Below are 21,166 nucleotides of genomic sequence, written 5' to 3' on the forward strand. Positions count from 1 at the left end.
AGTCTAAGGACGTAAACTATATAGCTTCTATAAGCCTATCTAGCGTCTTACTAATTAGAGATAGTAGATACCGGTTCTTAATAGTAATCTCGTTTAGCCTATAGTAGTCGATATATAACTATAGCTTACTATTCTTCTTTATTATAAATAGGATAGGCGTACCTACTTTGCTATTAGAACGCTCGATCTAATTGTACTCGAGTTCTATTTTTAGGTACTTCTTAAGCTTATCTAATTCTTATCTTAACTAGTAATATAGTAGATAGAATAGTAGTATAGTTCTAGGCTATAAGTTAATCGTATACTCTATACTATTAACTAGCTTACTTCTTATTTCCTCTATCGGATTAAAAATATCGTTAAAACGATAGAACTCCTTAGAGATAAGCTTAACCTTATTACCTATTTTGCTTAGGCTTACTATAAATACTACTAGTACCTTCTAAAAATCCTTAAAGAACTTATAGGCTTCTTAGACTTCGAACTTACTAAAACGATCGTTACTATATAGCTATTTATCTATAGCGCTACTAGCTAGTATACGCTAAGTACGTTACTATAGATAGCCTAAGATTACGTTAGGAGTTAGTATATTATATATATAGAAGATACTACCTATAGATTGCTCTTTACTACTAGAGTCTACGATCTATATATATATATAGTACGTACTATAATAGTACTCTAATTTACTCGTAAAGGTAGTAACTAGTAGTAGAGCTATATTTAGTTTTATTAGTAGGTTATACTATAGTATAAAGGCTTTTAATATTATATTAATATCTATTAAATTATATTCTCGTAGGTACTCGTTAGATAGATATAATATAGTAGAAGTAGAGATAATAAGTAGGAACTAACCGAGTTAATTATATTAGTTAGTTATAGGTTATATCTTACTCCTAAAATAGGTATTAGCTAGGTTATATAACCTAGTATTATATAACCTATATTATCTAATCCTAATCTCTAAAGTATCTCTTAGAATATCTAACTAGACTATACTTTCTAATACTTCTACTTAGGCTAGATAGTTTTCTACTTATATTCCTATATTTAAATCTATCTCTAAATTATAATAAGTTATTAGGTACTATAGTTATATAGTTAGAGCTATATATCTAATCTATCTTAGTTTAACTCCTTAGCCTAGTATTATATATACTATAGTAACGTTAATACTAGAGTATATACCTTTTATTTCTCCTCTAGGCTTTTCTCTTTTAGACTATATATAGATTCCTAGATCCTAATTACTTATTATATATAGCAAGCTACTTCTCCTATAGTATAACTCCTAGGCTTAGTTTTATACGTACTATAATATCTCTAATATTATAGAACGTATCTTTTATTAATTATCCTAAGGTCTAGAGTTTAATCTATAGTTAGAGTATAAATCTTTTGCCTTTCTTTATATAAGCTAGAGTTGTTTTATAAACTCCTAAAACTATAGCCTATTCTTTAGTTTAGTTAGGCTATTAGTAACTATTTCTTTTATTAGAATATATTCTACTATAACCTTCCTCTACTACTAGAGATATCTAATATAGTTATATATAATATTAATATATTTAGATCTCTTATAGGTATATATATTCTTAATAAGAGTTAAAGCTACCTAATTATCTCCTATAATTTATATTAGCTTTAGTTCTCTTACTATATTAGAATATACTTTTATAGTTAGTTAGAATAGGTATTCTCCTACTAACTCTATATAGTCTATCTCTCTTAAGAGTACTACTAGGAACTAAGATTGCTTTATATATATATTTATAGCTATATACTTAGCTTCTATTATTAATATTATAATAGACTTTTACTTCCTACTTATCTAAGAAACTAGAGCTCTATAAAGGAAGAAGATACTCCTAAGAATTAAAACTCTATCTGCTTTATCTATTATATAGTTAGAGTCTAAATATTCTATTAGGCTTCCTCTATTTCTTCTAAATATTAGTTCTAAGTCTTAGAATAACTTTAAGTATCTTACTAGTTTCTTTAGAGCTTATATATACCTCTTAGTTAGGTCTAAGATATATAAGCTTAACTTTCTAAGAAAGAAAGTAATATCTAGTCTTATTATAACTATAAGCTATATCTAGGTACTAGTTTAGCTTTAGTACTCTATCTTATTCTCTCTCTTATTATATAAGCCTATTAGTTTTAGGCTATTATAACTATCTATTAGTAAAAGAGTTAGGTTAGCTATCTCCTTAGTTATTCTTAGCTTTATAAAGTTCTCCTAGATAAAGTATTCTTAATTAAGCTTTAAAGTTCTAGCTTATCTATTTTTTATTAACTTTATTCTAAGGATTTTCTCTAGTTCTTTAAGATCTTTAATCTTAAATATCTTATCTAGCTATTCCTTAAACTAAAGTATATCTTCTAGCTTTAGTACTATAATTAGAATATTATCTATATAGGTTAGGATTAGAATATTCCTTTCCTAGTAAATAAGAAAGTATAGGTCTACTTCTAATTATATAAACCTAATCTATTTTAACTTTAAGATATAGAGTTTATTCTAGTCTCTTACTACTTACTTTAGTCTATATAAGCTTCTTAGAATTTATAGGACTATATTAGATAGAATCTTAACTCCTAGTAGTAGAATTATAAAGATTTCTTCTTAAAGTTTGCTCTTAGTAAATATATTATTTATATCTACTTAGTAGAGTTCTAGATCCTTTTTATAAACTATAGCTATAAATACTCTTAAGGTATTATATCTAACTATTAGTATAAAGGTCTCTTAGAAATTAACTCTAAACTTCTAAAAGAAACTTCTTATAACTAGTTTTGCTTTAAACTTCTTAATAGCTCTACTAATTAATCTCTTTATATTAAATACCTACTTAGATATAATAAGGTTTGCTCCTTTAAGTAGAATAACCTTTATCTAGGTATTATTACTTCTTAATATAGTTAGTTCCTTTTAGACTATATTCTTCTATATATATTTCTATTTAGGATTCTAAATTACCTCTTTATAGAACTTTAGAATAGATACCTCTTATCTCTATATAGAGACTTAAGGAGCAATTACTATAAATATAGACTCCTAAACTTCTAATAGAGCTTCCTAAATCTACTTCTATTCTTAGCTTTAGACTTAGCTTAGGAATACCTTATAATACTTAGTACTAGGCTCCTCCTTCTATCTATATTCTCTCTATCTCTTCTAAAGTACTTATCTTATTACTATACTATAAGCTTTTAGCTCTAGGCCTAGTTCTTTATTTAAGATAAATCTCCTTCTCTTTTAGCTATAAGTTTAGTTTTAGTTTCTCTTCTAATCTCTATTTCCTTATAGGTCCTACTATATAATATTTAATCCTTTTACTTTAGAATATAGTCTCCTACTAGTACTAGAACTAGCTTATCTATTAACTTCCTAGCTTAGCTTAGGTAGTTTAGTAGTTCTACTTTTCTTCTACTAGAGTTATAGTTCTCTAAAGTTTTCTTCTTCTAGATTCTCTATTCTCTAGTACTTCTTCTTATTCTTTAGTAGAAGTAGTAACTATATAAAAAGTATTTAGCTAGGACCTATAGGTTTAGTTACTATAGCTATAGGTATAGTAGTTATAGAAAGTATAACTACTATTAGCTTCTTTAGAAGTCTACTAACTAGGTTTCTAATAGGTATACTACTTACTTAATTAAGCTTAGGAATATTTAGCTCTATATCTCTTTCTTTCTTATACTTAAACTAAGTAGTAGTATTATAGACTTTAATAGCTCTTATATTAGGCTTCTAGAAGAGCTATATTTTAGTAGTATTAGAAATATACCTAATAAATATAGTATCTTTACTTCTATTTATTAGTTTATCTAATCTTATTTCTACTAGCTAGAACTTAGGATCTATATAGACTACTACTTTATAACTCTAAACTCTAAAGTATAATACTAAGAGTTAAATACTTAAAAAGGCTTCCTTAGGTAATATTTTAAATCTATTAATTTCTAGGCTATTAGAAAAGGAATTTCTAATAACTATATAGGCTACTAAAGCTTCTAGCTAGAATTTAATAGGTATATAGGTATCTTCTAGTATTACTCTTATATAGTCTTTAGAAGTTTAGATTAACCTCTTAACTACTCTATTCTAGATAGAATTATATACTTTAGTTATATAGAAGGAAATTCTATATTCCTTCTCCTACTACTTTAGTATAGTAAGAAGCTCTCTTACTCTATTACTTTTTATAATTTAGAGAGAGTTTCCTAATTATAGCTTAGCTTTTACTTTCTAGTCTTTAAGGATACTTAGTATATCTTCTCTAGACTTTATTAGGAAAGTCTATTTCTTTCTTAAGAAGTTATTAATAATCTTAAGCTACTATTTATATTCTAATCTTAAGATAGGTAAAGAACTATAAATATTAATAGAAACTAGAGATAACTTTTAGAGTTTCCTTTTAGTTTCTTTCTCTTTATATTTCTTTATCTTTACTAAGAAATATACTCTATAAGGTTAGTATTCCTTTAGAATAGAAATCTAAGCCTTTAAGTTAAATATTTTATATAGGTTTCTAAGAAGACTTTCTCTAAAATATATAAGTCTTCTATACTAAAGCTTCTACTATTCTTAGGTCTTTTCTTAGGCTTTAAAAGTATAGGCTTTATTCTTTTATTTTTAATTAAAGTATAATATTATAAGCTCCTATAATATATTATTAATCTCCTTAATAAATAGTACTCCTTCTAATAGTTTTATCTAAATAACTAGTTTCCTAGATAATAAAATAAGTATAAATTTTAGTAGTTAAATACTATACTATTAGCTAAATTAGTTCTAAGAAACAAGATTTACTCCTAGACTAGATATAAAGAGAATATTCTTAAGAATAATCTATTTTCCTCTTTTCCTATCTATTACTATATTTCCTATATATATAGCTATTAGATAGCTACTTCTAACCTTAATCTACTTTTTCCTCTAAAGAGATTTTAGTTCTCTAAAAAGTAATTCTTAGTTAGTTATATATAATAAAGTATAGAAGTTAAGTAGCTATCTTAATAGTATATACTTACTTTTTGCTTCTATAGTTAAATATATAACTTTATTAATATTATTATCCTCTAATAGAGATTAAGATACTTTAGATACTATAGAAGGCTCTATATCTTCTTAGATAGTATATACTTTCTTAGAAAACTTCCTTAAAGTTTGTTCCTTTTTAAGAGATTAGACTTTTAAGCTAAGTTTCTTTACTATTTCTTTTAATACTTCTTTATTTAGTAAAGATCTCCTTCTAAATATACTCTCTCTAAATAGTATTCTTCTCTTCTCTACTCTACTAGCCTATTTTAAGTTAATAGTTCTCTTAGCTTTATTAAAGTATAGATACTTAGTAATACCTCTAAAATACTCCTCCTTATAGAAGTAGTATTTTAGCTTTATACTTTAGATCTCTCTTCCTTTAGTAAATATTACTATTTCTTATAACTAGTATCTATACTATATTAACTCCTCTACTTTAAGAAGTTAGAGGATTTCTTTAGAGTCTAAGTCCTTCTAAGCTTAAATAGTCTACCTTATACTCTTATACTTAGCTAGAAGTATAAAGAGTAGATACTTAATCCTTATATTAGAAGTCTTATAGTATAACTTCCTCTAGTTAATCTCTATAATCCTCCTTCTAAGATTACTAAAGTAGACCTATAATTTCCTAATTATATTCTCTAGTTCTATTTTAAAGGTTATAAATTCTTAGATAATAGCTATTATATATACCTATTAGACTTTGCTATATTTCCTATATAGCTTTATCTAGATATTATATACTCTTATCTTATCTATTACCTTATCTTAGTTATCTATATAAAGACTTTCTATTAGAATATAGATTGTTTTTATATTATCCTTCTACTATTTTAGGCTAAACTCTAAAAATATAGTGCCTTTCTTTTTACTTAATAAAGCCTTAGATGCTTTAGATTTAGCTAGAGTAACTACTAATAATCTCTTTAAGTCTAAGATTATCTAGAAGATTTCTTTTCTTCTAAGTATATTCTTCTATAGCTTAAACTATAGTCTCTAGTTCTCTCTTATTAGGATTAGTATTCTCCTTCTATTTAATTTACTTATTAAATCTATTTCTATAAAATTAAATAAATAAATCTAAACTCTAGAAATATAAGCTCTTTTAATATAATTAGTAGCTTCTAGATTTCTGCTTTTTCTAGTTACTAAGACTCTTCTTTTTTAGCTAAAGTATCTAAGGACTTTTCTCTCTTATAGGAGTTAGTTAGGTTCTTAAATAGAGAACCTCTAAAAGATCTACTTTCTTAGAAGAGTACTACTAGCTAGTTCTAAAGTATTAGTAGTACTTAGTACTTAGGCCTAGTCTTATCTACTTAAGTACTATAGTCTAAAGCTAATCCTTTCCTCTTTATACTTTTTTAGTATACTTCTTTTTTAAAGTAGAGTATATTTTACTAGGCTTTTCTCTATTTTATCTACTTTTTAGAAACTTCTAGCTTATAACTAGGATCTTCTAAAGCTTTAAAGTAGTATAGATAGGATATATCTCTAGTCTCTCTTATACTCTTTTCCTACTTCTCTATCTAATTAATACTATAAGTTCTATAAGAGATAATACGTATTACTTTAAAGATAAGAAAGCTAACTCTTACTACTTAGAGCCTCTCTATAAACTCGAGCTTATAACCTATTAAATTATATTCTCGTAGGTACTCGTCGGATAGATATAATATAGTAGAAGTAGAGATAATAAGTAGGAACTAACCGAGTTAATTATATTAGTTAGTTATAAGTTATATCTTACTTCTAAAATAGGTATTAGCTAGGTTATATAACCTAGTATTATATAACCTATATTACCTAATTCTAATCTCTAAAGTATCTCTTAGAATATCTAACTAGACTATACTTTCTAATAATATTTATAGTATCGTCGAGAAGGAAAGTAGCTAGCTTACTATCTAACTATATTTCGACTTCTCTTTCTATATATATTACTAGTATACTCTAAACTAGTAGAGAGTTATCGCTATCTAGTTTAGCGCTAGTAACTCGTATATCGTCTCTAGTATCTTAGCTTTTTTCGCTCTCTACTCCTTTACTATAGTTACTCTATAAATAGCTAGCTTTTTACTATCTTTCTTAGAGTTCGAGTAGTTAGAACTAATATAGCTAACCTCGTTATATATATAGTATATTAGTTACTAGCTCTTACTTTTACCTTTATATTTACCTCTCGGCTTACTACTATTAGTATTATATTAGCCGCTAGTCGAACTAGAGGCTCTTTTATAAGAAGTATTGCTATCGGTACGCTTACGCTTAGCCTACTTATTCTCGATATTACTATAATACGGCTTATAAGGTATAGCTTTCTTAGCTTACTCGAGGTATCTTACTAGAGTAATAAGGTCGGTATACTTATTAGAAATAGTATAGCTCTTAATAATATTCTTATATAGTAATAGCTTTAGTTTTATAAGGAACTAGTATACTAGCTACGCTTTAGTATAGTTACCTAGCTAAGACTCTAGGTTACTAAAGTCTATTACGAACTATTATATACTCTAGCTCTTACTCTAGTATATATTCTTATATTCTATAGTTACGAGAAGTATATAGTTTGCTTAATCTCTAATAATATCGTATAGGAATTAATAGAACTAAAACTAGATATATCTTATAGATAGAACGCCTAGGTATTTATTATACTATACTTCTTATACTTCGCCTACGAGGTATATAATACCTATAATTACTTTCTAGTAATCTATCGGAAACCTCTTTAGTATAGCTATAAAGTTTATCTTAAGAGTATAGATAAATTCGTATACTTCCTTTATAGTTTTACTTTTAAAGAGCTTAGGTATATATAGCTTAATAGACTCGTATAAACTATACTCGTCGCTTTCGGAACGTACGCTACTTATATAACTTATAGACGCGCTACCTTACTAAAGTATTAGCTATTCGAGGCCTAGCGCTATTATACTTAGCTATACTAGTAATTTAATTATCTATATTTCTTTTAGTAAGTATTTATTCTTAGCTTTAAGAGTATAGATCTCTAGCTATTCGCGTAATATATTATTTTTAGCTTAGAGGCGCCTACGTATTATATATACGTTACTAGCGTTATTAGTATTATCTATATTCTCGTTCTATTCCTTTTTAGCTTATACTATTCTAGATTCTAATATCTCTTTAATATAGCCTAATAGCTATTTATCGTTTAGTATATCGTCGTTACGATTAGTCTACTAGGTAGATACGTTTCGTATAAGTATAATAAGTCTTAATAGATCGCTACTCTCGATAAGGTAGAAGAATTATAATTATAAGAGTAGAATATAGTAATATATTAAGCGTCTCTAGACTTTCTATCTAGAGATATTAAGAATAATTCTTACCTTCTTAGTTTATATATATTCTATATACTTTTGTCCTATACTAAGTATAAGTAGTACTAGCTATTATACCTTAACGCCTAGTAAGCTATACCTCTCGAGCTATATATCTCTAGCTCTTATACTACTACTATTAGATAGAGGTATTTTTTAGCGAACGATAGCCTAAAAGTAGCGTAAATCTCTAATAATATAGGCCTACGTACTACCTTCTAAGAACTATTAAATATAGGAGTCTAATCTATCTAGTTATAGTAGAATAAAGTAAAGTAAAACTCTCTATAATAAATAGTTAGAAAGGCTTAAGTTACTATCTACTATAAGCTTATAAAGAAATACTCTCTACTAAGAATTCCTAAAGCTTAAAATACTACTTATCTAAAGCCTAACTATTAAATAGAGAGATATAGTATCTATAGAATCTTAAATTATAATACTCTTTCTAATAGCCTATCTCTTAATAGCTAGTACTCTTCCTTAGTCTTATTCTCTATTATAGTAAAAGCTCTTACTTTACTTATATTTCTAAAAGCTAAGACTATACTTCTTATAGGTTCTAAATACTAATAGCTTAATAGTAAGTATCTCTTCTTTTAATATAGAGTATACTACTTAGCTTTAAATAACTCTAAGTTATTTATTCTCTTTCTTTCTTATTATTATTTCTATATAGCTTTTATAGTATAAGCTAAATATTCTAATTCTCTCTCTAATTTAAGTTACTTAAGTATTTCTACTTCTTTCTCTTTTAGAATAGAAAGAATATTATTAGGTAATAAGTATAGTTAGATATCTATAGTATCTCTAATAGATAACTAAGATTTAGATAGGCTACTAAGTAGAACTTAGATTCTATTCTTAGGTTTAACTACTTCTACTATTACTAGCTAGGCCTCTCTTATTTTCTTTCTAAGTAATAGTAAGCTAGACTATACTTATAATATATTCTATAAACTTATTATTTAAAAAGTAAAGTACTACTATACTAGTTTCCTTTCTAATATCTTATTATTCTTATACTTCTTCTTTAGCTTTTACTAGATAGCTTTTACTATTTCTTTCTCTAATACTATCTCTTTATCCTCTTTACTAATATAAAGCTAAATCTAGTAGATTGCTTTATAGTTTGCTTTATTAGTTATTAGAGTAGATATTAAGGTCTTAATAGTTAAGTATAGGTCTTTTCTTTTAAAGAATATAGCTATTTTTCTAAACTATTATTCTAAGTTCTTCTTAGAGAGTACTAGATATAGTTTCTTTACTAAAGTACTATTTATTTTATTTTATTCCTATCTTATTTTCTAAAGAGTTAACTTTAGGTATATATATTACTAAGTTCTTCTAACTATAGCTAAGAAATAAATTTGTTTTATATAGTAAACTAGGACCTATATATCTTAGTATTTAGTTCTTAGTATATATATAGGTAGAAATTCCTTTATACTAGACTATCTAGTAGAGAATTAACTATACTAAGACTCCTCTCTTTTAGCTAGAGCTTCTAGAACTCTATCTTCTAGATAGCTTTAGAGTAGGTATTATACTCTAGGCCTTATATATAGTATATATATTAATAGCTAAAGGAGTATACCTCTTTAGTACTCTCTAGTATAGGAACCTCCTAGTACTACTATATTTATAATAAAGGTAGATTTATAACTTCTTTTAATTTTAAGTATATTAGTTTATTTAACTAGATTTCTAGAGCTTAATTATCTAATCCTTCTTTAGATTCTAGAGATAGTAAGAGGTTTAGTTAGTCTCTAAAGTATTATTAGCTAATAGTAGGTCTCTTTAGAACCTACTTTATAACTATCTTAACTAAATATAACCTATCTAGTATAAACTAATTCTCTAGCCTTATAAGATCTTTCTTTAAATAGATAGTAAGTTCTATCTATATAGCTATCTTTAGAAGACTCCTTCTCTTTCTAATAGCCTAACTACTCTTCTAACTTTATTCTCTTCTACTTTCTAGTAGTAGGAAATACTAGACTAACTCCTAGTATTATTAGACTATAACTTTTATTTACTAAGTATCTAGCCTAAGTATCTTATAGAGTTTATTCTCTATCTTTATATAGCTATATAGTATATTCTTCTACTTAGGACTAATATATATTAGATATCCTATCTACTTATATATACTATTCTTTCTACTATCTAGTTTATACTTATAAGACTACTCCTTTTACTTCTAACTCTTTTATAGCTTTAGATCCTACTATTACTTTTAAGTCTCTTACTAGAGTATCTTAACTTCTACTAGAAGTACTTACTATTATATTCTCTAGCTCCTAGCTTTCTAGCTATAATATAAACTCGGGCTTATAACTTATTAAATATAGAAGTCTAACCTATCTAGTTATAGTAGAATAAAGTAAAGTAAAACTCTCTATAGTAAGTAGTTAGAGAGGCTTAGGTTACTATCTACTATAAGTCTATAAAGAAATACTCTCTACTAAGAATTCTTAAAGCTTAAAGTACTACTTACTTAAAGCCTAACTATTAGATAGAGAGATATAGTATCTATAGAATCTTAAATCGTAATAAGAACGAATATTATATACGTCGAGAACGTATTAGAAAGTAGAGGTAGATATAGTAAAGCTAAGCTCGCGTTTAAAGCTAGTATATATAATTTTAGAGTTCCTTCTAACTAGATTTATAAGCCTTTACTAGCTACGCCTATTAAGAGCCTTTAGTCGTCCTATACGCGGTTTTAAGAATATAGTACTAGTATTATAGACGTTCTAAATAACCTTACGTATAGAGTTTAGAAGCGCGTTTTCTAGCTCTATAATCTTAGCGATTACTAGGCTACTACGCGCTATACTATATATCTAAGCTCTATACTATAGACTAAACTTATAATTATAAACGTAATTACAAGAGATAGGCCTTAGAGGCGTACGTGGCGTGTTTATGTTGTGGTTTGAATTAATCCTATAGAAAACACGCGTTCAAAAACACGCGAATTTCTGACGTTAGAGGACAGACTTTTGAGAGGTCACTGTAGTGGTTGAAGGTGGCCACGCTTGTCAGAATCAGCATCCATGGCGAATACGCGTCTGTTGCTACCTAATGAGAACTGTTGTTATTGTCTTTCTACCACGCGATCTTTCTTTGTGTCTTGAGCATACTCATCTGCTCGTGCCAAGACTATCACGAGCTTTGTACCGCTCTACCAAGATCCATCAAGCATTGAGCAGTTTGGGAGATACACCCGGCCATGGCTCCCTCTGCCGATCCGATCAAGCACGACATCAGTGTGAATGCACCAAGTGAATCTACTCCTCTCCTCGGTGCTCCAGATTCTGCTCCTGCGACTGCGGATTATGCCACCAATGGCTCAGCAAATGGGCACGCGCAAAATGGCACGAAAGCGGCCCAAGAAGAGAGCAATCCGATGCCTTACACGCAAGTCATCGTGCTCTGCTATGCCTCTCTCGCCGAGCCAGTGGCCTACTTCGCCATCTTCCCCTTCATCAATGAGATGCTGGCTCGAAACGGAGACCTTCCGTCCGAGTCTGTAGGCTTCTGGTCTGGATCCATCGAATCGCTTTTCAGTCTAGTACAAATGGTTCTCATGATTTTCTACGGACGAATGGCAGATCGGATAGGCCGCAAACCGGTTCTGGTCTTTTCATTAGCAGGAGTGTCGGTAGCAACTGCGTTGTTCGGGATGAGTAGGAACCTGTGGCAGATGATTGTTTTGCGATGCGTCGCGGGTCTGTTTGCTGGTACGGTGGTGACGATCCGGACTATGTTGAGTGAGATTACGACCAAGGAGACTCAAGGCCGGGCGTTCAGTTGGTATATGTTTACACGAAACTTGGGCATCTTCGTGGGCCCTCTTTTGGGTTCGTCTTCTCGCACCTCATACACGGACTATCACAATGTACATGCTCACATCCCGCAGGAGGCGCTCTCGCCAACCCAGCACAGCAGTTCCCGAGTACCTTTGGCCACAGCCAATTCTTCATTGACTACCCATATGCCTTACCCACTTTCGGCGCCGGCTTGATGTGTGCCAGCAGCACAATAGCCGCTCTGATTTTGCTGAATGAAGTATGTTAACATATCCCCTCGGGTATTGCATGGCCTCGCTGACTCTATCACAGACGCTAAAGCGCGACGAAAGATCAGCTTCCAAAACCTCAGCACCGCCAATGACAACAGTCGAGATTCTCCGCGCACCAGGAGTGGGTCTCGTCCTATTCATTCTCGGACACACCATGACTCTCGCTCTTGGATACACCGCAACGTCTCCAGTGGTCATGTTTGAGCCCGTGGACAAAAGCGGCTTTAACTTCACTCCAGCACAGATCAGTTACTTCCTCGCCACTGCAGGTGCTTCTCAAGCACTGTGGACACTCTTGGTCTTTCCGCCTCTCGAAAGGTCGATCGGAAGCAAACGAATCCTCTTCTACTGCAGCATTCTCTGGGTCTTTTTCATGGCAGCTTACCCTATTGGCAACGAACTGCTGCGACATGGCAAGGACACGGTCTTTTGGGTCTTCATGTGGTCTGTCATGGTCCTTGGCTCTAGTGTGAGCATGGCGTTCGGTAAGTCTCTCCCTCTCTATGCATGCTCCAGTCGCGGAAAACAAATCCCTGACGTGTATTGCAGCTGCCGTGCAACTCCTCATCAATGATATCTCACCCTCCAAAGAAGTACTCGCCACAGTAAACGCCCTGTCGTTGACTGTCAGTTCGGGTGTGCGAGCTGTGGCCCCTGCTCTTTTCACGAACATTACAGCACTGGGAATTCGGTGGGGCTGGGCGGATGGCCATCTGGTCTGGTTCATTTTTATCGCTCTTGCAGCTTTGCTGATTGTAGTGACACGATTGTTACCTGACGAAGACTCCAACAAAGCACAAGATGCAAAGCAGGCGAACGGATTGACGAGCTCGAGACGCCCGAATGACGAAGCCGAAGCTTGAGGCAGCAATATGCTGGACACACACAATGAAAGGATGCAAGAGAGTCACTGGAGATACTCGGATCGAATCTTTTGACTGAGGCCATGACGGCTGCGACCATCAAGGGGTGGAGCAGAAACTTCGCTTGACGACGCAAATCCAGTCGCAGCGCACTCTGTGTGGCACGTCCTCGTCAACTACTGACCTGATGTCTAGCATTTCGCAGGTTCACGGCTCTCAAGCGTCGTCCACTATAAGAGACAGCAAAATCTCACATCCGGAAAGTCTGGGATTTACGGAAACCAATTCACCGCTCCTTACCACGAAAACAGCACACCGAGGCAGCGGGAACTCAGAGCTCAATTTCAGGGTTCCCAAGAAGAATGACAGGTGCATGGTGACAGACAACATACACAAGATATCTAAAGAAAAGCTAGAAGCGCATCAAGTAAGAACCAGTAAGATATGTCACTTGTGATCTAGCTATACATGCTTCTCATATCAAGGTCCATCGTAACAAGATGCAAATGCCACCGGCCCACGCTTTCCATTCGCGGTAGGCCCGCGGACGCCATGAGATCGTCTAAAGTCACCACAGTCACAGGCAACCCTGTGGAAAATGCTGCAAAGGTAAAACGTCCGAACCATGAAGATGTCACCTTAAGATCATTGCACAATCAGCACTCGTCGCTCCCCCAACCCGCATCGCCCCTCCCGTTCGCCTGGTTCCACACACTAACGCCAGACTGCAGCAAACCCACCGCAGCGCCAATTCCACCACCTCGCAAATTTACGTTCGGAACTCGAATCTCCGAGCGTCTTCTCTCCGTATTGACAGCAATATCTGAAGGCACTTCACTCGCATCACCATGATACTTGTCCAATACCAGGCTCTGCACCAGATTCGCATGCCGCTTGATCCAATCACTTTCACTAATGGTCGCGTATCGTTCAACACTGCCTTCCGGACCATTGTTGTACATTTTCCAGTACCAGTTGACGTTGTAGGTGGACCATCTTTTCGTCATGAAGTAAAGAATCGGCCAGGTGATCAGCCAGAGGAATGTGAGATAGAATATCCATCGGATCCAAGTAATGCGTGCGGTGTTAATCCAATGCGGTGAGTAAATGTCAACATTCTTGTCGACCATGGGGTATGTGATGTCTATACGGCCGCGGTAGTGTGTTGCTCGCACGAGTTTCTCGAGCGCGGGCGTGATCTGTTCGATGTCGAGACCGTGGACATGACGAGATATGCGAAAGATCTTGAGCCAGCTTTTGCTTGAGCAGAACTCTTCGCACCATGCTGTGAGAGTGGGCTTCTCTTCCTCGCCGACTTCGATATCTTGCTTGTATCCTTTTGCTCGCATTTTGCGAAAGCTGCCACGATATGCTTGGTCGCCATTCTCAACGGTGTAGGCTTGGCAAAAGTTGCCGTTACCTGGCTCAGGGAGGAAGGGCTGGAGACTGAAGACTATGTCGAAGTCGTAGACTCGCTCCTTCTCCTTCTTCTTATTGTTTGCATGTGCTGTGTGCTGCCAATGAGAGCCTTGAATGCGGATCAAAGGACGAGGCGGGACGTTGCGAAGGTAGTTTGTGATGTAGTCTTGCAGGCTGGCGGGGTCCATGAGCGACTCTTCCATACGTATGCTCGTTTCGCAGCCGATCGAGACGGCGTGCGAGCTGGAGGCATTTTGACCAGGGCGATGTAGAGTTGGCTGAGAGATGCTGCGATATGCGTCGATGGGAGCGGATGGGCTGTTGGCTGGAGCGGCTACGCTGTCGTGGTATGACGGCAGTTCGGGCAGGTCATCGTTGTACTCGTAGTCGCTGCGTGTGGTGTGAAGAGACACGGCTTCGGGGTCATCGCGATAGCTGGAAGGCGGTTGTGCCTTGGATGTAGGAAGCGCCGCAGCTGCTCGCTTGTGATCAAGGTGAGTGGCCATGGTCAATGAGTTTGTGCCGAAGGCAGGAAGACGAGAGCGAGGAGAATGCGAAGAGAAGATGAGAACAATGAAAGGGAGACAGGATACCACCTCGGGCCCAGCGCCAGATGCTCAAGATAGCACAACGCGTGTCTGCAGCAGCGCGGCTGAAGTTTCAGCGCCGTGATCCTTTGACGGAAGCGAGGCAGGCGCCCATTGGCTTGCTGCCTGCGATACGAAGAACATGTCTGGATGCTATACCAGTCTGAGACGGACTGTGCTAGCAGGACAGCAGCAAGATGAAGTTGTATGTTTGTTGGTCTGTAGACGAAAGAAGACGGACGTTGTCGTTGGCTGCTGCGTGGGGCTCATGCACGCGGGCTCAACTCCGCTGCTGTGAATACGAAGGCAGGTGCATGCCACGTCTCGCTTGGCCTCGACCTCGCGCCACTTGCAATTCCATCGTCAACATGGCGAGTGATGTCGCATGGCAGTCAACAGATACACTTTTGGGCCGCGAAACAAGTTGAAGAACGACGACCGCGGCTTCATCATCTACCGAATGAACCTATTTGCAACCCCGTTCGCAGCGATATGAACTCCTCTCCCCAGCCGAACCCCAACTCTCCAACACCATGTCCATCACTGGGCTTGTCTCATTCCCAGCCTTCACGATGGCCCGCCTCATGGGCAAACAGATTTTTCCCTCGATAAAGCCCGGTATGCCTCTCTGCTGAAGCTCATCCCAAGCACCACGAACGACTGGTCGGCTTCTTCGGTCTTCACAAAAGCGGCTCTTCAGTGCACCGGCCGACTGATCCATGTTCCTGAGACAATGACACGCTCCTCTCGGCTTGATCCTGCTGGCAATATAGCGGCTCGGCCAACGCTCGGCGCCGTGTTCGACGGCCCTGCATCGACTCAGGCCTTAACTCTGATTGTATCAAGTTCTCACAGCAATGCAAGATGTACCCCTTCATCCATCCACGAACACATTCAGCGGTAGGCTAGCCACCACGGCGTAGTTGGGCATATCGACAACCTCCGCAAGCTTCATGTCCACGGCAACACTGCACAGCATGTATGCATCAAGCTTGGACATATCCTTCTCGCCTTGGAGATATGCGAGCATTCCGCGGACTGCCTTTCTGGTCGCTTCGAGCAAGTCTGAGTCGATGCCCATGGTGTTGTACGTTCCGCAATCCGGGAGAACGTCTTCGGCAGCCTTGGGTGGACACGAGAAATGCGGAGACTGCACCCACGGCTGGTTCTTCTTCACCGTGAATCGCAACGTCACCTGCATTGGAGTCTCGATGGCAACGCCGCATACTTCGCCATCGCCTTGCGCCGCGTGACCATCCCCACAGCTGAACAGCGCACCCGGAGTTTGCACTGGAAGCAGAAGTTTCGCACCCTTGGTGATGTGCCGACAGTCCATGTTGCCGCCAGTGTCACGCGGCGGTATAGTGGAAAACTCGCCCTGTTCTCCAGGCGCGATGCCCATGGTGCCCATGAAAGGTTGTCGAGGAATCCGGATCTTGTCGTTGAACCAGGCCACGTTCTCGCCCGCCGGCAGCTGCCAGATCTTCAAGTGCGGCTCTGTGAATTCATCGGCCAAGAGACCAAAGTCGGGGATGACGGCCGTCCATCCCCAGTCGGCTGTCTGCAAATCTACCACCTCTACTTCCAGAGCATCGCCAGGTTCAGCTCCATGCACATACACTGGTCCGAATACCGGATCCGCCTTGGATGTGTCGAAGGATAGCAAGTCGTCGACCGAGGACCGCGAAGTGATTTGGCCATTTCCTCCATCGATACAGTCGAATGTTACAACATCTCCAGATATGACAGAGAGCCGGGGCGGTTCATCCTTGTTCCACTTGTGATGAGATTGCCCACGATGAATGTGGTGGCACTGATGGGAGTCCTTCCTCATAGCAGTCATGTCTGAATGCCTGGCTTGTAACGACTGTGGAGAGAGATGACTAGCGACGACACAACGACCAGCAGCGCGCACCTTTAACACTCGTCATTCGGTAACGAGGCGCAACAAGCTTGCCGGAAGAGGGCGAATGCGGCTCATGCGTCACGACGGTGTGGCGACCGCATCGGGAAGGTAGCGTTTTCACAGCTTAAACGCTACTCCGCGACACAGACACGGCCCTATCATTCATCACACGCAGCAGATTGGAGGCACAGCTCACCGGTACCTTCCTTGTCTGACAGACCATTGAAACATCTAGAGTCGCAGGCCAGCAAGTCGGGCGCGGCGAAGTCGCATTGCAAAGGGAAATGGTCTAGGCCAAAAGTGGAAGGTGAGTCGAAGTATTGACTGCCGACTTCGGAAAGATCGACTTCGTGAGACAATTATATGGCGCCGCGTTGGTCTTGTTCAGCACTTGGCCTTCTTGACTGTCGGGCAGGCCTCGCGATCCGATTGCTTCGACGTTGAAGTGAGCGCATTACCAAGTCGGTTCGCTCTGGCTTGTGCGGCTGGTGCAATGTCTTGTCGCGACTTCTCGTTATGAACGAGGTGCATGTACGAGATCCGTAACTTTTCGTCCGTGGCGCCGATCTACAGCAGCACGTGGCAGCCTCGTCAAAAGTATGATACCGGATTGATGGGAGTGGATTGGACGAAGTTTTGCCGCGCCCGCTTGTTAGCTTTGGTATACGGACCACACGCATCGACACGCCTGGGCACCAGCTCCTCAACATCCTATCCGCTCCTTCAGCAGGCGTCGCAACAAGGTCTCGATGCTGTAGCGGAACAGTGTATCCAAGCGAGAAGCAGCCACAACCGTAATGGGCTTTCTTTTGCAACATGCCGTGCTCGTGCTGCGTAGCGACGAGAAGAATCCTCTGACACGACTCCGCCGCATCGGCTCGGATGCTATAGTAACTTACTTTGCGATTCTCGCCAAATCGCCTTGGCCCCGACCTCACTCTTCTCTGCGATTTGGGCGAGCAAGTCGGTTCGCATCGTCAAACCCCAAGTGCTACTCCTACTCTTCGATAATCGAGAGCACATCTGTGCGGTTCGCCTGCGCACGACCACTGCGTACGCTATCTAGTTCCGTGAGGGAGCAAGCTGTTACACGAAGGCGTGCTGCCGCCCATGAGCACATATCGCCCGATACCACGACACAAAGCGAATTCGGGTGCCACAACACAATCGTGACATTAGCCAGCTCCTCATGACCGCGCGGCATGCACGGGTGTATGCATCCTGGAGCTCTTCGGCCATGGGCGAAGCTAAGTGCAGATCTGAAACGACAAGCTCACTTCTTGCATCTGCACCTGTGCCGTGGCCGATACCTCACTCAACCCGGCAGCTCTTTTGAGGTACATTCGCAGAGAAGCCACGCGTAGCTCGGAACAATGTGGTCGGGGTATGACGACGCATCTCTGCATTCGCAATTGGCACCTTCCACTTGTGAAAGAACATCATCCGTACCACCTTTGCCGATGAGCAGATCATTTCTGAAGTTCGCGGACCTAGGGTCCGTTGGCTGTGTATTTGCCTCCGACTTCGCTGGCTATGCTGCCCGATCTCGATCAAAATTTCGACTTTGAAGCTGATGCCGATAGAGCGAGCCGAACATATTTTCGGCCCGTCCAATTATGGCGACATGTCGTTAATCTCTTCACTGAAGGGTGAGCGAAGAGAGATACGCGGGCCTCGCGCAACATTTTCTTCTGGCACTGCTGCGCTGATGAACGAGAACGAGATTGCGATTTGCAGTGCTGCCAGGGTAACGACATTTTCGATCTCGCTGTTGCTAATACATTGCATGGCATGTTCACTTTTCACTTTTGACACTGCGCTCGACCTGCACATCTTTGCTTCACTGATAAAAGTTGCTTCACTGATAAAAGTAGCTCCCCAGCTCAGTTCAGTCCTGACGTTTTCTATAACCAGAGCAGTGGTGGACTTTCCCGCCAAATCGACGACGTTCGTTGTGCGTGGACTCACGTGCTCATCGGAATCGATATGGGGAATTCAGTCACTACTCAACCTGTTCATCACCCACCAGGCCAATCGCTTGAAGCGAATTACCTTCTCTGATTACTGATTGGTGTTAGGACTAGTCTCAGAATACCAGGTCGTGTCGTGCCTATGGCGCTCTTTGGCGATATATTGGTTCCGATGGTGACAGTTGATGGACACAGTAGCCTGGCGAGAATGAAAATTTTCAATTGACTACGATGTTCACGTTTGGTTTTGTCTCAGCAGAGATGATCTCGTGGAGGGGATGACTGATTACAAGAGGAGAACAACCTGGAGAAAGATATCGTAACATTGTACATTTGCAATCTATACGCATGCCAATCGTCCCTGCTTCATTCACATTTCATGAAATCGTTATAATCATCAATCCCATTTTTATGCTTCTGCGCCACCCATTACCTCGCTTCGAAGTTCTTCGCCCCAAGATCGTCTACGCACGCGATCGTTCCTTTTCCATAGAGTCTACACTATCCCTCTGCTTCGTCATAGAATCTTTCCCATCTCCGACACTATACGTTTCAGAAACATTCCGCGAGTGCGGACCGCGTGTCGGCGTAGCACCAGCAGGTCCAGTATTGGCGAAGCCAAAAATCTCCGAAACACATTTCATGTGCTCTTCAGTCACTCTTTGTTCGGATTGTTGTCTCTTTCTCCTCCTGCGATCGAGGTAAAGGATCAGGATGAAAAGAGCTGCGAGAGCGAGGATCGCGCCAATGACTCCACCGGCTATGGCAGGGACGGAAGGGCCAGTAGATTTGTGATCAGATCGAGGTAAATTCGTGTTCCTGTTCGAGTTCGAGGGAAGAGGAAGTGGTCGAAGTTTGCCTTCTATGTTTTGATGTTGGTTTTCGTCGGGAGATGGGAATTTGACTTCATAGCCGCAGCGCGAAGCTAAATATTGAATAGGTTCGCGGAAAGTGTCGGATATCTTGGCAGGTATGGCGCAGGATAGACAGGCGTTGAATGTGTTGATCCATGCCACGTCGGAGCAGAAATTTGTGTTTTGGTTTGGAGTTGTTGCACTGCCTGATTGATTGGGTCAGCGTTGTGTTGTGGACTTGAAGGAAGTGGGTGAGGGACGAACGGCAGTTTGTAAGGCAATCTGCTTGGCGCGGGATATGGTCCGGATCCATTGCTATGGCTGACGCTGTAGCAAGGAAGAGGGGCAGTGCGAGGGCTCGCAATGCGGTTATGGTTGGGCTCCACGGCATCGGAAATGGCAGTGAGGAGTCTATTGAGGGTCTTGTTGGGATGACAGTGTATCAGCCTCTGGTGGTCTCAACGGGCTAGAGAGTGTATAGCTCCCGATGATCCTTGTGCGGTGAAGTGGTATTGAGAGAATGAGCTGCGTAGCTTAGCACTTGTAATATAGAGTGATCTTGGATGGCTGGTCGATTTTGTTTCGAAGCAATACTGGGCATGAGAGGAATCGTGACGGCGTCGTTTCTGGCGTTTGGCTGTTTAATGGCGGGTTATCGTCAACGTTCAGCAGTGGCTGGACATGGTTGTTCGGGTCCTGGAGCTGAGTATATATCGAGGCACTCTCTCCGATAATCGAAGCGGAACTTGCATATGATTAGACAGCGGTCAGTGTTGCAAACTTTCGATTGTTGCATCGAAGGTAGCGCTGGGCAATCGTGCAATTGAATGGTGGTCACCCATTACTTGAACGTTTGTAACGGTGGAGCAGAGGGCAACAAGGCCATGATTTACGTTTTACAGCTTCGTCCAGTATGGCGAGGCCGGAGAATTCTAAGCGAGCTGCTGTGACAGCCCCAATCTTCCGCAGCTCGTTTGGACCAAGACATAAGCTTGGCACATAGCGCAAGTCGAGCAGACACTGATGATGGTGAATTTGCACATGGAGCGCAGCGGCAATTGGCCAGCTCGCCCGGCGTCA

General features: G+C 38.5%; 4 protein-coding genes across 4 annotated transcripts; 1 reads left to right on the plus strand and 3 right to left on the minus strand.

Annotated features, from left to right (window-relative positions):
• Positions 1–11,635: 11,635 nt before the first annotated feature.
• On the plus strand, positions 11,636–13,350 carry RHO25_002182 (uncharacterized protein; the record flags this gene model as incomplete). The annotated part of the gene is made up of 4 exons (XM_023594935.2): positions 11,636–12,266; positions 12,326–12,474; positions 12,528–12,972; positions 13,037–13,350. The coding sequence occupies 4 exons, from the start codon at positions 11,636–11,638 to the stop codon at positions 13,348–13,350; spliced, it is 1,539 nt and encodes a 512-aa protein (XP_023459742.1).
• Positions 13,351–14,006: 656 nt separating this feature from the next.
• On the minus strand, positions 14,007–15,275 carry RHO25_002183 (uncharacterized protein; the record flags this gene model as incomplete). The annotated part of the gene is made up of 1 exon (XM_023594934.2): positions 14,007–15,275. The coding sequence occupies one exon, from the start codon at positions 15,273–15,275 to the stop codon at positions 14,007–14,009; it is 1,269 nt and encodes a 422-aa protein (XP_023459743.1).
• Positions 15,276–16,230: 955 nt separating this feature from the next.
• Positions 16,231–17,199, minus strand: RHO25_002184 (uncharacterized protein; the record flags this gene model as incomplete). Its single annotated transcript, XM_023594933.2, has 1 exon — positions 16,231–17,199. The coding sequence occupies one exon, from the start codon at positions 17,197–17,199 to the stop codon at positions 16,231–16,233; it is 969 nt and encodes a 322-aa protein (XP_023459754.1).
• Positions 17,200–19,696: 2,497 nt separating this feature from the next.
• Positions 19,697–20,477, minus strand: RHO25_002185 (uncharacterized protein; the record flags this gene model as incomplete). The annotated part of the gene is made up of 2 exons (XM_023594932.2): positions 19,697–20,292; positions 20,351–20,477. 2 exons carry the CDS (start codon positions 20,475–20,477, stop codon positions 19,697–19,699), a joined length of 723 nt encoding a protein of 240 aa, XP_023459263.1.
• Positions 20,478–21,166: the final 689 nt, after the last annotated feature.

Source organism: Cercospora beticola, chromosome 2, assembly GCF_033473495.1.
Source record: "Cercospora beticola chromosome 2, complete sequence".
NCBI classification, from domain to species: domain Eukaryota; kingdom Fungi; phylum Ascomycota; class Dothideomycetes; order Mycosphaerellales; family Mycosphaerellaceae; genus Cercospora; species Cercospora beticola.